Source organism: Paroedura picta, chromosome 8 (assembly GCF_049243985.1).
Source record: "Paroedura picta isolate Pp20150507F chromosome 8, Ppicta_v3.0, whole genome shotgun sequence".
Classification (NCBI taxonomy): Eukaryota; Metazoa; Chordata; class Lepidosauria; order Squamata; family Gekkonidae; genus Paroedura; species Paroedura picta.
Genome location: NC_135376.1, coordinates 104,035,252 through 104,051,920, shown reverse-complemented (window position 1 = coordinate 104,051,920; position 16,669 = coordinate 104,035,252). Strand labels below are relative to the sequence as shown.

Sequence of the window (16,669 nt, the reverse complement as noted above, 5' to 3'; positions counted from 1 at the left end):
GGCAGCATCTTAGCAGTCTGCTCCTGCATGTTCAGTTTGGGCTGAACCCCCATCCTTGGAGTGTCTGCAAATTCAGGGGCCATGGGGACGTCTTTTTGGGGGGCCCTTTCTGTGCTGCCACCAGCCGGGCCCTTGGAATGAAAGACAGACTTCCTGCAAACCATTCCTCATTCCCTTTCCGCTTTTGAGGATGCAGCAGCTCACTAAGGGCCACTTTTTGACATTTCTGGGGGTTGCGTTTAGGGTGCAAGTCCCAGGAGAAGCGGGGGAAGAGCCATAAGTACGACCCCAAAACGGCTCGTTTCAAGAAGAAGGCCAAGGAGAGGCCCTTGCGGGGGTCCAGCCAGCACCAGCACCGCTTTCCTAGTGATGGAGAGGACGAGGAGGACGAAAGCATTCCTGCCAGCTACCACACTGTGTCTTTACAGGTTAGTCAGGACGTAAGTATGGCCTGCAGTTCTTTCTCTCCTTTCCCTGCTGCCCGCTGCCTTGCAAGCTGTGTCTGCTCCTACTTCTGTCCTGACACCTCAGCGCACCGCTGGGAGCCTGGGAAATGTGCCGGCGCCAAAGAGGGGGCCGTGTGGGGGTTTCCTGCCCAGAACGTGCACTTCTCTGCAGACAGCCGTTCTGCGGGCTTCACTGAGGCTGGGCTGGTGGCTGGGGATATACCTGGCCTCCTTCAGTGCCTCATCCACGGATATGCACCCTTAGAGAAGAGGCCGTGCTGATTCATGCCTAGGGAGGTACTGTCAGTCTGGCCCTGAAGCAGAGCTGAATGCAGAATGTGGAATCTTCTGCAGCAAGTTGACAGGGAACATATAGGACTGGCAGAGTGACGTGAAGAATTCTGGTCCTCTGAGGTTGGAGAGAGAGCAGGCGGAAGGTAGGCCAGGGCCACTGGCCAGATTCTGATCTGGGGGATTGTGGTTTGGTTCTGCATGGCTGTTCTTAAATACTCACACTCGTTTTCCATAAGGGAGGGTGAAAAGGCTTTGCCCACTTGCTTGGCACCTTTCCAGCATTCTGGTAGGCCAAGGGCATATGCCAGGCTCAGGTCTGCCCCTCCCTCTCAGTGGACTCAGAAGACAGGCAGCTGGGGATCTGGAACGGACTTATGACATTTTTACTGGGCCTTTCTTCCAGGGAGCTTTGAGAAAGACATTCCTGGTTCTCCTTAGGAATGTGCATGGGGAGGAAACTTTTCTGGTGTAGCCGAATCCCCCAAATCAGTGGTTTGGCATTGTGATTTGCAGGATTCAGGCTGGGCCAAACAGATCCAGTGCCATTATAACTTATTCAAGTCCATGGGAAATTTTGCCTTTTTGTCACCTGTGGTCTTGGGAGGGGGGAGGGGGGTTGATATAGAGGCACGAAATTTGCAGTGTAACTGCTGGAGCCTCTCAAAAGAACCCCATAGTTTCAGAAAGATTGGGTGAGGGGGTCCAATTCTACAGGCACCCAAAGAAGGTGCACTGTCTGTCCTTCCGTTTCCTCTAGAGCAGTGGTCCCCAACCTTTTTATCACCGGGGACCGGTCAATACTTGACAATTTTACTGGGGCCTGGGGAGGGTAGGCTTTTGCCGAGGGATGTTGCCATTGCCGCCTGAGCCCCTTCTCTGCTTTCTTTCCTGCCGGCGCCCCTGACTTCCCACCACCCACTGGGGGGCGCTGCCAGCAGCACCTTTGCAGTGCCACACTGAGGGGGAGCCCCAGCCATGGCGGCCGCTGGAGAGCACCAAAGGTGAGCCGGCAGCAAACTGGCAGGGCAGCCCCTGAGGCAGCAGCGGGGGAGGAGGACAAGAAGGAGCCTCGGCCCGGTACTGACTGATCTACGGACCAGGACCGGTCCCTGGACCGGGGGTTGGAGACCACTGCTCTAGAGGGCAAAAAGGACAAGACCGGAAAATCACAATGGAGAGTGGATGGGGGCACCCTCTTTGGGTGCCCATAGAACTCAACCCAGTGGTCCATTCTTTTTGAAACTTGGTTCTTTTGAGGAGAGGCTGTAGCAGTTGTGTGCCTCCACCTCTAGCCCCCACCTCTAACCCCAGGCCCTGGAATAGACAAACATTTCCATTGACTTTGATGGTACCATAGGCTGGTGTGAAACATCTAAATTGTGATTAGGATATTGCTGATTCAACTGGTTTAAAGTATGCGGATGAGTGATTTGGCAAAGACATGTCTGAAAAGTAGCTGAATCAGCATTGATTTGGGTACTTTCAAGCTTATCGAAACCAAATCGCCCCTCCCTTGTTCTCCTGTGCCTCTTTTATTTTCACCAGAATCCTGTGAAACAGGCTAAGTTGAGAGTCCCTGATTGGCCCATGGCTCTCCCCTCTTTGGCTCGCTAAACCCAGCAATACACTATGAGAAAAGGCAAGAGACCCTTGGGAAGACACTAGAGTAACTGAGATATCCCCCTTCTCTTGCTTATAGCTTACGTACATTTGTCCCATTTGGGAGCATTTTGAGGTAGATCTCTATTTCAGTAATAAGCAGTTTGCCAGTCCAAAAAGTTTAGTAAACTGGTGTCCCTTTAAGCCATGGCTTTCCTAACCGAGACAAGAACCATGCAGGGCCCTTGGAGCACCTTCTGAAATACGTGGGCCTGTTTCTTCCATCTTAGAAAGCTGCCTGGTCTCTTTTTGTCCCCCAGGACGGCTGTTTGCTCTTCTCCCTTCCTCTCTTCCTCCGTTCTTTGCATTGTTTGATTAGTTTGTGCATGAAAGGACCCCTAGGCTGCTCACTGTCTGCCTGCACTGTTTGACTGCAGCTGCTGGACCTCATGCACACGCTGCACACACGAGCTGCTGCCATCTACAACTCCTGGGCAGAGGAGCAGCCCCACCTAGAGGCCGCAGGGAAGAAGATCGAAGCAGATTCTCAGACGCTGTGGGCCAGTTGCTGGTGCCCCCTCCTGCAAGGTAACACCAGCGCCACCCCCACCTGTGCCAGAGCGAGAGGCATAAGGAGGCGGCAGGAGCCCTTCGGCGGGGAGGTGGCAGCTGGGGATTGTGAAAAGGGCAGGATGAGGAGCCGGGTGCTGTGTGCTGTGTGGGAGGGGTGTTTGCCGTGGTGGGGTCTCTGCTGGGCATGGAGCGTTGTGTCAGCCATATCCAGGCACTTCTTCAAGGGAGCTTCCAGCCAGTTTCGGGAGCTTGTTTCAGTTGGTTACCAGACAGTGGTTTTGGAGGGAGGCCATAATGTTCATTTGAGGCGATAGCATTCATTTTCCTTAGTTACGCTGGAGGACGTTTCCCCCCTCCAAACAAACACACCAACTTTCCCAGTTGACTAACAAGTTCTGGAATTCACAACTCAACAAAGAGATTCCAGCGGTAGTTTTACATACGGAAAAACTTCAGTTTAAAGCTCATCTGATGAATCTCCCCAGGTTCCTACCAAACACATTCTTCCCCAACCTGAATAAGTGAAGCCCATCTTGTGCTAGCAGGACTTCCTCAAGAAGACCTCTCCCATGATCACTGGCTCTAACCACACAGTTCACAGAATCCTAGAGTGGAAAGGGACCTCCAGGGTCATCTAGTCCAACCCCCTGCAGAATGCAGGACATTCACAACTGCCTGCCCACCCACAGTGACCTCAATTCCATACCCAGATGATGCCGCCCCCCCCCCCAAAAAAAACAACAACAACAACAACAACCCCAGAATCCCTGAGCAATGTGGCCTGGAGGAAATCCCACATCGCCTCTTAGTCGCCTTCTCCCTAGGCTAAAGAGGCCCCATTATCTTCAGCTCCATCATCCCCAGTTCTTGACTTGTTCCTCTTCCCCTGGCCGGCCGGATCGAAGAGAAAACCCCTTGTGCCTCCATTTGTTTCAGCTGCCTGCCGAGACCTTCCTAGGCAGTGCCTTCCTGGGGGAGGGCTTGGGACTGGAGGGATGAGCCGTGCAGCCCGGGTGGAAGTTGGGCTCGGCGGCTAGGATGAGACAGAGGACGGCACTTCTTCCCCTCCCTCCTCCTGACCGGGTGTTCTCTGCAGGCATTGCCTGCTTGTGCTGCGATGCCCGGAGGCAGGTGCGGATGCAGGCCCTCACCTACCTGCAGCGGGCCCTCCTCGTACATGACCTGCAGGCCCTGGACGCCTTGGAGTGGGAGTCCTGCTTCAATAAGGTACCTTATCCGACCCAGTGGGGGGAAGGCCCCGGGCTTCTCTTGCAAGGGTGGCTTGATGCTCAGAGAGATGCTCAGGCTGGGCGGTGTGGCTTTATGCTCAGAGCAGCTTCTCCCCCGCCCCCAGATGAGGCACGGATGGGGAAGGCCTTTAAGCGAGATCCAGCAGCTCCTTAACTCTTCAGTGCTCTGAACCAAATGCTTCTGTTGTGCTGAATCTCAGTGCCCAGAAAGACCCCGAGTGCCCTGAAGCTGGGGGTCTTGTCACAGATTTGCAGGTGGGCAGTGAACAGTTCACTGGAGAGTCTCATCTTACAATAGCGAATATGGGGAGGAGAACCTGGCAACCGCTGGGAGGAGGGAGATGCTTCCTGCCCCTCCCCCACCCGCCTGCCCAACAAGCCAGCTGTTGGATTAACAGGAGGCTTCTGAGTCACAAACTGTTCCAAGTTTTGCCATTTCTTCCCATAATAAACTGGGCAAAATGAAGCCACTCCCACAGTTGCAGGAATGCCCAGGATGCAGAAAGTGGTGACCTCAGCTAAGTACGTGGTGAGCAGACGCCAGCCAGGATCGGGGCTCGGCACAAGGAAGCCTAGTGGGGGCTGGGAACTGCCCTATAGGATTGCGGTTACAGCCCTGCCCTGTAGAGCAATATCTCTGTGGGGCTGAACTCTGCAGCAGCAAAACCAGCAGCCCACAAAGAGCGGAGGATGGAGGTTTGGGCTGCACAAGAGCAGAGCACTGGTGGAAACACTTGAATCGACAGCACTTCTATCTGGGGGGAGCCTCTTGTGGCGCAGAGTGGTAAGGCAGCAGACATGCAGTCTGAAAGCTCTGCCCATGAGGCTGGGAGTTCAATCCCAGCAGCCAGCTCAGGGTTGACTCAGCCTTCCATCCTTCCGAGGTCGGCAAAATGAGTACCCAGCTTGCTGTTGGGGGGTGAACGGTAATGACTGGGGAAGGCACTGGCAAACCACCCCGTGCCATGAAAACGCTGGAGGGCATCACCCCAAGGGTCAGACATGACCCGGTGCTTGCACAGGGGATACCTTTACCTTTATATCTGGGGGAGGGGGGCACCTGGCAATGCACCTTGGTGCTTTGGCTGTGCTTCCTGTTCTATTACCTTCCAAGGCAGATGGCAGAGCCCTGAGGGGGGGAGGCTCCTGCTGTGAGGAGTGCCACAGACTCTCTCCACTGGTGAGCGCAGCAGAAAAAGGAAAGAAAGAATTCTGTTGCGACTTGAGAGGGCAGGGGAAGTGACAAAGGGAGCAGTCCCAACCTCTGCGCCCTTCAACTGAACAGCATGAGTGGTTTGTTTGTCACCGCCCTTCCCTGAGGAGAGGAGAACAGAAGTGAGAAATGCCCTCCCCTCCCAGCAAAGAAGCGGCCCCTGGCAAGCGCTTTTTCCCTTACTGTTCCCGATTTGCATGTTGGGCTCTTGCATCCCACAGGTGCTGTTTCCTTTGCTGACCAAACTCCTGGAAAACATCAGCCCGGCAGATGTTGGCGGGATGGAGGAGACCAGAATGAGAGCCTCGACTCTACTTGCCAAGGTCCAAGGCAGCCCCTTGCTTCCTCTCTCCAGCAGGAGAGGGAGGGGGAGCGGAAACCCTCTGGTGATCCCTGTGCGGCAACCAGCTGTCACATTTGCCTTTGATCCCACCAGCCCTGGTCGGCAGCTAGCCCACTCTTTGGACAGGCACCCAAATTTCAACTGGTCCCCCCCCCCGCCCCATGAAGAATAAACTTGCCAGTCCCTTTTCCTGTAAGACAACTCTGTTATGAAACAGGAGCTTCCCTGAGGGCCTTTTCCGCTCTCTCCCACCTTCCTTTGGGGCAGCACCCAGTGCCATGGGCCCCTTTTTATCGAGGGAGGGAGGGGGAGGGGTGTGAAAGAATTCTATCCAGCCTTCGGGGTGAGGATACTGAGCACTGCAGAGGCTTTCTGTGCCAATGCAAATTTATCTCACAGGTGACACACGGGGTGTCACCAGCAAGCTCTTTTCTGCTGCCCCTTTCATGCCACACAATTGTAGCCCCTTTTTATGTGTCCAGTCAAAAGTTTTTATTTATTTTTTATTTTTTAATTTGATTTGATTTCTATACCGCCCTTCCATATGACTCAGGGCGGTTTACATACAAAATCAGGGGATACATGGAACGAGTCAACATAACAACATAGTCAATATACAGCAATAACAACCCAACAGAGGTTCTAAGCAACTTCAGTGGTCCCAACAATAACAACATACAAGCTAAACTCCCTACAGAGGTCAGGCAGCTACAGGCCATGGAGGGGATTTCAGAGGTGGGGGGGGGGCCTGTGGTCAGTCTCAGGCAAATGCCTGGTGGAGGAGCTCCCTCTTGCAGGCCCTGCGGAACTGTGGGAGTTCAGACAGGGCCCTGATCTCTTCAGGGAGCTCGTCCCACCAGGGGGGGGCCAGGATGGAAAAAGCTCTGGCCCTCACTGAGGACCGACTTGCTTGTGTGGGGCCAGGGATCACCAGTCAGTGGACAGTGGCAGAGCGTAATGCTCTTTTGGGGGGATAGGCGGAGAGACAGTCTCACAGGTATGCTGGGCCTAGACCACGTATGGCCCTGAAGGTAAGAACCAAAACCTTAAGCCTGATCCGGAATTCAATTGGGAGCCAGTTGAGTTGTTGAAGTACAGGCCGGATATGAGATCGCCACGGTGTGTTGGTGAGAATCCTGGCCGCTGCGTTCTGCACCAATTGCAGTTTCCGGGTCAAGGATAAGGGTAGGCCTGCATAGAGGGAGTTGCAGAAGTCCAAACTGGAGGTGACCAAAGTTCACCAAAATGCATGAAGATCGTGGATATCTTAACAGTTTTGTCTAGTCATTTAACACTATTGGTCACAGAGTGTGGTTTCTTGAATACAAAAGATGCCTTTAAGAGCCCTGAGGCTACTGAGAGAGGGAAGCTATAAGTGAGGCACTGCCGGGCTTCCAGTGGGTAGGGAGGAGCTCCCTCTCCGTCTCTTGCTGTGCTTCTCCGGGTGACCCCTCCTCCTCCTCCTCTGTTGCAGGTCTTCCTGCAGCACCTCTCCCCACTGCTGTCCCTCCCGACGTTTGCAGCTCTGTGGCTGACCATTCTGGATTTCATGGACAAGTACATGCATTCTGGCTCAAGCGACTTGCTGGTAGGTGGTTGATGGCTGCTTTGCTCCCCTGTTCTGGTGCAGTTCTAAAAGCCCCGTGCCCCACCCTTGGAGCTTTTGGCAGTGACCTTTGCCTTCCTTGTCGGTCTTCTATGCCATTCACACATGGGATCTGTGTCCGTGCAGGCCTACTCCAGAGAGGTTTTATAGCTAACAAGTTTTGGCTCTGCCCCAGGTGTACGTGCTCCCACGCAGCAGCACCTTTCAACTCTCAGTTCCTCTTTTGCCGCCAAAGGAATTGTTTGTAACTTGCTCTTGCTTTAGAATCATAAAATCATAGAGTTGAAAGGGGCATCCAGGGGCATCTAGTCCAACCCCCTGCACAATGCAAGAACTCACAACTACCTGCCTGTCCATAGTGATGCTCAAGTGATGCCCACCACCAAAAATCTCCAATTCACTCTGGCCTGGAGGAGATTCACCTCCCATCGCAAAGCGGCCAGCCATTCCCTGGGTATGCAAGGAAGGGCCACAAGAAGTAAACAGTGACCCATCCCTGTCAAACTTCTTCTATTTTGGAAAGAAAACTTCTGTTTTGGAAAGATTCTTTATTCTCAAGCAAAGACATCCAGCAGAATCAGAGGCAGAACTAAGGTTACACGCAAGGATTCACATCCCCCCCCCTCCCTTCCTCCTATGGGAAGGTGATGACTCGGGTTTCAAAGGAGACCAAGCACCTCTACAGTCAGGGTGCTAGTCACAGGCGGGCCAGGGAGTCAAAGGGAGGAAGGTATCTCAGCACAGCAGGGTTGTGGGAAGCTCAAGCCATAAACTGGGACAGGAACTGGGGGACCTCACAGGCAGGCCGGACTGACAGCTTCAGATCTAAATCACAGAAATCAATTACAAATCATACGTAGGCCTCCCCCTCTCATCCCCCCACAGGCGGGATGGTTTCTGCAGGAATTCACGTACCAATTTCCGGGCCCTCACACCATCTGCCTCTTTGTCTCCCATGGGAAACTCTTTCCAGTCCCCCTTGCCAGGATGCCAGCAGGAGTCCAGAATTTGCCTGACTTCATAGTATGTCTGCCTGTCCACGAAGACGGGGATCGGCGCAGCAGGGGTGGGGTGTCACTGGTCCAGAGTGGGGGCCTTTCGGAGCAGGCTAGAATGAAACACAGGGTCTTGGGAAGTTCCACAGTCACATCCTTTACCACCCTGGTCACCTTAAAGGGACCAACAAAACGCGGACCCAGTTTGCGGGAGGGCTGCTGGCAAGGGAGATTCCTTGTGGATCCGTACGCCCCATCCCCCACCTTGCACTCAGGTGCATGACTGTTTATCCACCTGTTTCTTGGAATCCACTTTTGCTGATTCTAACACTTGGACGATACTCGGCCAGCATTCTGCAATGCGATCAGCCCACGCTTTCAGCTCGGGGGGGGGGGGGGGCTGCCTGTGGCTGGAGTCCATGTTGGTGTGGCCAGCAGATCCATGCCGTGGACTACCTTGAATGGAGAGACCCCCTTTGTGGAATGCGCCCCATTATTGTATGCAAACACAGCTAGAGGAGGTAAGGACACCCAGTCCATTTGCTGATGGTGAAACATTGCAAATATTGTTCTAGTACTTGGTTTATTCGCTCTGTCTGACCGTTAGACTCTGGGGGGTAGCCCAAAGTCAGAGCCTGCTCCACCCCCAGCAGCTTTAGGAGTTCCAAGAACAGACTGGGGGGTGGGGGGGGGGTCGAGAGAGCAGATAGGAAGGTGAGAGCTTAAGAAGAGGGGAGGGGTGGAATGCAGGGAAGGGATAGGAGGGGACAATAGAGACAATATAAGTTATTAACACAGAGAATAGTAAAATATAGTCTTCGTTTGGAAATAAAAGACCCCACATTAACTACACAATGGTATAAACCTTTGCCCAAAGCTTATAAACTTTTTCACATTTCCACCACGTTTAAGAAGAGAAGCCTACTTTGTAACCACCTTTCCAACATTTGTTTACTTAGTTTTTAACAATTTTAACGGTCATTTTTGGTGTCCCGTAACACCTATAAAACAATTTATACTGAACACAGTCTAAGAGCCATCCACATTTCCACCACATTTAGGAAGAGAGGCCTTTTGGCCCCTGTCAGGCTTCAGTGATTGCACTGCAATCCTCTCAGGACCAATCATTGAATCTCCCAACATTTCTTGCTTTGCAGCCAGAAGCAATCCCTGAATCATTGAAGAACATGCTGCTGGTGATGGACACAGCTGGAATATTCCATAGTGCCGACTCACGAACAGGCCACTCAGATCTCTGGGAGATCACCTGGGAGCGCATAGACTGTTTTCTGCCGAAGCTGCGAGATGAACTCTTCAAACAGACTGTTGTCCAAGGTAGAGATGCCTGCAGGGAGCTTCTTTGCATTGGAGAGCCAGTGAACAGCCGTTGCTTTCTGAGAGAGGCGTCCACCAACAGGCAACCTTCCTCCAAGGGTGTTGGAATCAGCTGGACCAGGCATTTGGGCTCCCTGTAGTCAGGAGCCAGTGGTCCGTGGCAGGAGCTGCCACGTAGGGTGCTGGCGTCTCTCAGTCCCCCTCCAGCCTGCTGCCGGCCAATCTTATCACCATCTGAAATCAAATTTGGAGCCTGTCAGACTTCTGACAGATCCCATTAAGTAGGCCCATTGGTGACAGGAATCTCTTTATTGGTGAACATAACAAACAGAGAAAAAGGTGTTTCCTTGCTAGAACTAAAGAGCAGGCTTACAAGCATACCTTTATGCTTTCTCCCTATTCAAAATCTGGCATGCTAAACATTGTACTAGACACATGCTAGTTTTTCAGGCAGGTTTCCCATGCAAAAGTGCGCACCGGCCTAAACTCTGCAGCGCATTCCTACACTCTCTGTCCACAAGGTCAAAGTGATAATCACAGGCTCTGGAGAGACAGGAGTCCCCTGAGCCCCTGGCCTGTGGAAAACATGAAAGCAAGGGACAGGTAAACAGATAACAGGTGAGCATGGCACGACTCACAAAAGACCATAGGAGAAGGTGAACGGGTCAGCAGTGAGGATGTGAGCAGAGTCTTGACACAGACTTGTGATCCTGAGGAGTTTAGTATGCGAGATGCATCCCCCCAAAACCAATGGCACAAACCTCTGGAGAAGACTCAAGTTTACTGAAACAGACACCTACCTCGGTTTCTTTTTTCTGTAGGAAAAATAAAGTTTTCTGCTTGTTGCTGTTATTTAGACCCAGTTTCCACTTTACCACCTGAGATGCATCCCGCAAAACCAATGGCATCTGCTCTACCACACGCCTCTGCAGGAGACACAAAGCCATCCTTCCACTCTGCACCTCCTGAGAAGAGTCCAGAGCTGGCCGCCACTGGTAAGCCCTGCACTCCCTGCAGTGATGGCTTGTGTGTGTGTGTGTGTGTGTGTGTGTGTGTGTGTGTGCAAACTACACTGACAAGACGGATGGCTGGCCCAGGGAACGGGCTGCCTGCAATGCATAGTGGGGGCAACCACCAGTGGCGGAGATGGCTGGGAGAGGAAAGGCTAGGAGGACGGGGAAGCACACTTGAGCTCCTTCCAGGGGGTTGTGTCCCTGGCTTCACAGGAAAGGTAGGTTTTGAGGAGGGGACTTCTCACCTCCCACTTCTTGTTGCAGCCTGAAATGTCCTCCGTTTCCCCCTTTTGGGCTGCAGCCAGGGAGTTAGAAAGTTGCCCTTCACTTGTGGAAGCCCCATCAGATTGGCTCGTGGCCATCTAATCTAGCATCCTGTTTCACTCTGCAACCAACTAGGTACCCTAGAGGGCCAGCAAAGGCGGCCAGCCCCTTCACCTGAGGCTGCCTCCTGGCCCTGAGCTTCAGAGGTGCATTCCCTTCAGCCACTGCGGAAAGCAGCCATTGAGGGATGTCTCCCCCGTGAATCTGCCTGACCCTGCTTTTAACTTCATGGGTGCCCCTGAGTGCAGGTATCAAGGGAGAGGAAGAAGAAGTTCCCCCTGTCCGCTTCTCTTACCCCAGGCATAATTGTAAAAAACTTTCGTCCTGCCTCCTCTTAGCCATCTGTTCTCAAAACTGAGAAGTCCCCAACTCTCTAGGATCATCATTAAAAAGGTGCTGCCGCCCCTTAACCATCTTGCTTGCCTCTTCTGTACTTTTTCCAGCTCTGCAATATCCTTTTTAAGACACGGTGACCTTAGAACATCATGGTCAGAGAGAAAGTAAGGAGAATGAATGATGTATTTGAAACGTTAGAGATGAGGAAGCAAAGAAGGTATTTGCTATCATGAGAGATGTTCAAGGGAAGGGTTTTCTTCAGCAAATCTGAAGGACGGCAGACTGGAAGCAGGAAACAAAACACCAAGGGCAGAAGGAAAGGTTAAAGATGGTACAGATGGGGCGCTCGGTTTCTGAAAGGAAGCTGGGTTATGTTTAAGAGAGCAAGTAGCGTGAAGGGTGTGAAGTTCAGGAAGGAAAATTGGGAGATGAGGCAGAAGAATCTGCAAGGAGGGGAAGCCATGAAACAAGCAGGGAAGAATTGGGCCATTCTAATCTAGATGGAAAGTGACATTGGAAAAAAGGCACTTTGGAGAGGAGAAATACATCCGGGTTCTAACGCCTTTTCTACAGAGTTGTTTAGCATGGAAAAGTGGGGGGGGGGGGGCGTAAATGTGCAGAGAAGGTAATCAGGAAGGCCAACAAGGTGAGAGTGACCCAGGCTGGACAGACGAGATTAGTGAAGTTGTGGATGAGAAGGAGACTCCAAAAGACAGCTTGGTGTGAGGTTTAGAAGAAGCAAGGGTGGAAAGCAGAAGACCAGAAGAGGAAATAGGATGAGGAGAATCTCCGGATTGAGAGGGAGAGTGGCTGGAATGGGGAGAGGGGAGCAGTCCCTTGGGATGGCCAGAGGGAGGGAGGGAGGGAGGGAGGGACAGGAGATCTCTGTAAATACTTAAGCAAGAGTAAGCTGGATGAAAACTGGGGAGGTCAAAGGACTCGGCCGTAGAACTTGTCTCCGCACAGGGACACGAGAACCTCCTCTTCTTCCTCCTGCAGATCCCGAGAGTGCCTGTGCCCCTGGTGCCAGCCCTGCCGGACCTCAGATCCTCTCCCCAGCAAAACTGAGTTCTGGGAAAGAGACACAGCAACCGCTGATCCTCCAGCCTCTGGCTTCCCCCTTGCAGGTTGGGGTGCCGCCCATGACACTGCCCATCATCCTCAACCCAGCCCTCATCGAGGCCACCTCTCCTGTGCCTCTCCTGGCCTCCCAGAGGCCTCCTGACCCCGCGGCCACTTCTGAAGTCAACTGAGCAGGGAAAGAGGCAGCCGGCAGGGCAGAATTCAGGCAATCCGGTCGGGCAGAAGCTGCTTGCTATGGGGAAGACTCAAGCCGGAATGCAGCAGACTGCATCCCCTTGCTGGGGGGGGGGAGGCCCAAGCCCCCCCCCCTCCCACAGCAATTCTTGTAGAGTCCCTGGACTCCCCTGGGAGAGACGGCACGTCTCCATATTGGTCACGGCCAGTTCCCCTCCTCCTTGGAGCTGGATGGCAGCAGCCCGGCTTTCAGCACAGGCCTCTGCAGCCTGTGGCTCTTGGCAGAGAAGAGCAAGGAGCCAGTTTCCACAAGAGGTCAAGCAGAGAGCCATCCACAGACATCCTGCCCCTTGGCTGCCATCTCTCTTCCTTGGCACGCCCCCGGAAGGGAGCTGTTTTTCAGGCCACTCTTTGCCTTGCCTTCTGGGTGAGAGGGTGCTGCAGGGGTCTGAGCCCTGAGGCAGAAGAGGTTCTCTCTGCAGTGCCATCGTGCCCAAAGTCAGCCTCTCCTCCTGCTAGTAGGATCCTAGGAGGGGTTGCTCCAGGCATCCTGACCCTGTGCTCACCGCCTCCTGGGGAGAAAGGGCCTGAGGGAGGGAGGGAGGGAGGGAGGGGGGCAGCTGGCCAGTCGGCCAGCGGGCAGGAGGCAACCTGCCCTGGACACGAGAAGACTCCTTCTTAGAGAATTGGCTGCCAAGTTTCCTTCTGTTCTTCGCCAGTAGTCTGTTGCACTTGAGGAGAAGGTGGCCCTCCTGCACCACTGGCCTCTCAGCATGAAACCCGAGAGGGCTGCCCAGTGTCTCCTCTCTCTAGTGCTTCCTCCCTCCCACGCATTCGACTCCCCACAGGTCCCCACAGTCACGGCAGGATTTCCTTGCTGGAACAGCAGGTGATTGTGTGTGCGTGTGTGTGTATACATAAATATACATGCATGCACGCATAGATATAGTATATATATATATATATATATATATAAAGAGTAAGTTGTCTTTTTACAGTGGAATAAATATGAGTTGTCAATGAAGACCTTGGCTTCCGGTAGTTTCTGTTCAGGTGTGTGTTGATTCTGGATCCCGTGGGCACGACAGGGAATGGGACTGCCACCTCTGACCTGTTTGTCATGTGCAGAGACACTAGAAAAAGGCTTCCGGAGCTGTTGGTTTGAGGGGGCGGCCAAGGGGGCAGGGCAGGAGAAGGAAAGGTGCCCCAGCGCTTCCGTCCCGTTGCTAACCTTTCACAAGGGGGACGCTTTCCGGGAGGGACCCGAGGGTCCCGGGCGCAGGAGGCTTGGCTCCCTTGTGGAGAGCCAGTCGGAAAGGGTGCTGCCAGGCCTTCGTTCCCCAACGCTTTCTCCTTGAATGGCGTCTTCTCATTTGCAGGGGATGAACAGGAGACAGGAGCTGGTAGGTCTGAAACCGTGTTCTGACTGTCGCAGTGTAGACACCCCAGGGCCATATCTGGTGCCCCAAGGGAGGATGCCAGCTGCTAATCCAGAGACTGGAAGGGGGTTGAGAAACGCCAGCCCTTTGGGGAGTGGGGGGGGGGGTGGATGGGGGCCTTATCTTCTGCCCCCTTCTTGGAGTCATTAGGAGAGTGACCAAGGCTATAAACCCAAAGAACAGCCAAAGGGGCATATAAGAAGCATCTCGTCTTCTTCGTCTTCATCTAAGGAACCTTGACATGAAAATCCCCCATGGTGCCTGGAGGTGTTTGGGGAAACAGCAGCTTCGGGAGCAGGCTGGTTCCAGGACAGCCATGGCCAGCGGTGGGAGGAGACTGGATGGGGACCTCTTCCCAGGCATGGTGCTTTTCCATGGCAATTCTGTCCCCGGCTGCTTCACTCCCCAGGGGGAAGGGAGTAGTTGGCAGGAGGGCTAAACCCTAACCCTGCTGCTTCCGCGGCCTCCTCCCAAAGCGGCTGTTGCTCGTGTGGGGATGAGTAACCTGCCCAGACCCTCATCCTGACAGATGTCATAGTCCTCCTGTGTGCTGCGTTGGGCCGGCCCCACCTGGAGTGTGCATTTCCGGAGGCCTCACTTCAAAAACGACATGGGCAAAATCGGAATCGGAGCGTGATCTGAGGACCCTGATAAGGAGACTAGAAGAAGAAAGTGAAAAGATGGGACTGCACCTAAATATCGAAAAGACCAAGATCATGCCCACTACTGGCAGCAGCACCAAAGTCATGATTGGCGATGAGAACATGGAATGTATTGATGATTTCATCTTTCTTGGCTTTATGATCACTCAAAGTGGTGGATGCAGCCGTGAAATCAAACGGCGAATATATATATATATAACACTGGGCCGGAATGCAATGTTGGCCATGAACTGAATATGTGATGAAATTAAATCAAAAGAAATTCTGTCTGAACATCTGGAAGAAGTTCCTGACAGTTAAGAGTGGTTTCTCAGTGGAACAGGCTTCCTCGGGAGGTGGCGGGTTCTCTGTCTTTGGAGATTTTTAAGCAGAAGCTAGATAGGGGTGGCAGGTGACAGTAGATGAGCGATAGGGATGTGAGTGTCCTGAATAGTGCAGGGGGTTGGTCTAGAAGAAGAAGAAGAGTTGGTTCTTATATGCCGCTTTTCCCTACCCGAAGGAGGCTCAAAGCGGCTTACAATCGCCTTCCCATTCCTCTCCCCACAACAGACACCCTGTGGGGTGGGTGAGGCTGAGAGAGCCCTGATATCACTGCCCGGTCAAAACAGTTTTATCAGTGCCATGGTGAGCCCAAGGTCACCCAGCTGGCTGCATGTGGGGGAGTGCAGAATCGAACCTGGCATGCCAGATTAGAAGTCCGCACTCCTAACCACTACACCAAACTGGCTCTCTAGATGACCCATGAGGTCCCTTCCAACTGATTCTATGATAGGATCCTGGGTTGGATGGGATTCACCAGCTCTTATCTCCACTAATGAAACAGGGTGCGAGGCATCCCTGGAGAAATGTTCAGTCCATGAGAGAACTGCTGTGTTGTGATTGGTGGTTTGCTGTGATTGACAAGCCAAGGAATGGGTGTGTGTGTGTGGGGGGGGAGGTTTGGCTTGTTTTCCCTTGCAGAAGGGGGTCTCCTGTAAGGAGGGCTTGAAACGTGAGGTTTACCATCACGTTTGCAAGCAGGAGGCCACGCACATTTTACTCCTCTTCGAAAATGGTCTCTGAAAATTCAGAGTTATTATAAGGAGAGGTTCCTGCAACTATGCTTTTAGGTTTTGTGTCTGTACCTCAAACCTCCCCCTCCCCCCCCCCTCCAAGTCCAGAAAAGACAGAACGGGGAACTTGTATGAGAATCTCTGCAGTGAATCTGTGCCAACAGTACCAGGTTCACACAGTGGAGAGTCTCAGGTGAGAGGGTGGCCAAATGAATCACAAGGACAGGATGCACTAAAGCCCAGCATCCAAGCCACAGTCCACCCTAACGCTGCCTCCCCACCCATCCCGAGGCAGCAGTGGGCACACCCGTCCCCCTGGCATGGCCAAAGAGCTCTCCACACACAGCAGCAGCAGCTCATGAACCCAATCCCAGGGAACGGGGGGGGGGGGTCATTCACGGCAGCAACACTCCAGAAAGCCAGATCCCCGGGACTCAATGCCAACCAGCTGGCACGCTCACTCTCAAGTGCCCATCAGGAAGACTGTGGGACGGAGCGCCACCAGACAGTTCACAGACACCATGCCGAGGAGGGGGGGGGGGGTGGCCATGAGCAAGGACTGCAGAGAGGACCTCCCCCCCCCCCGGCCGCCGGACAAGCAGCTCCAGCCACCGCCGAGCAGCCAGGTGCCGGGGCAGGCGGGGTCCGCCGGGGTCCTCCTCCCGCGCCGGCTCTGGCTGGCCGCGCCTGCAGATGAGAGCGGGAGAGTCCCCAGCGGGCGAAGTCGGGCAGCCATTCATTCCCCTGCGGCGGCAGAAACCCTCTCCGGACACCCCCCCGCCCCCCCCCCCCGTTTGCACCGGGCCTTCCTGGCCCAAATATCAGCACTCCTAGAAGCTGCTCCGGGGATTCCGGCCGGGCCGTGGACTAGATGCCCTCGGGGATGCCCTCGGTTGCCAGCTGGACCACGGTGGGTCAACACAGCGTGTCCT

The 16,669-nt window shown here is 53.7% G+C and overlaps 1 protein-coding gene across 6 annotated transcripts in view; it reads left to right on the top strand.

The window, feature by feature from the left end:
- The window catches only part of GBF1 (golgi brefeldin A resistant guanine nucleotide exchange factor 1), a 151,747-nt gene extending 138,139 nt beyond the window's left edge, over positions 1 to 13,608 (top strand). For 2 of the 6 annotated variants that reach the window (XM_077351130.1, XM_077351126.1), the window contains exons 33-40: positions 244 to 428; positions 2,777 to 2,927; positions 4,009 to 4,139; positions 5,597 to 5,698; positions 7,193 to 7,306; positions 9,477 to 9,654; positions 10,512 to 10,649; positions 12,327 to 13,608. In XM_077351130.1, coding sequence (XP_077207245.1) covers positions 244 to 428; positions 2,777 to 2,927; positions 4,009 to 4,139; positions 5,597 to 5,698; positions 7,193 to 7,306; positions 9,477 to 9,654; positions 10,512 to 10,649; positions 12,327 to 12,580 — 1,253 coding nt within the window. In that variant the 3' untranslated portion in view covers positions 12,581 to 13,608. Of the gene's footprint in view, positions 1 to 243; positions 441 to 2,776; positions 2,928 to 3,848; positions 4,140 to 5,596; positions 5,699 to 7,192; positions 7,307 to 9,476; positions 9,655 to 10,511; positions 10,650 to 11,434; positions 12,175 to 12,326 lie in introns of those variants that run through there. The other 4 variants (XM_077351124.1, XM_077351125.1, XM_077351127.1 and 1 more) reach the window with 3 other exon arrangements.
- The last annotated feature ends 3,061 nt before the right edge of the window (positions 13,609 to 16,669 follow it).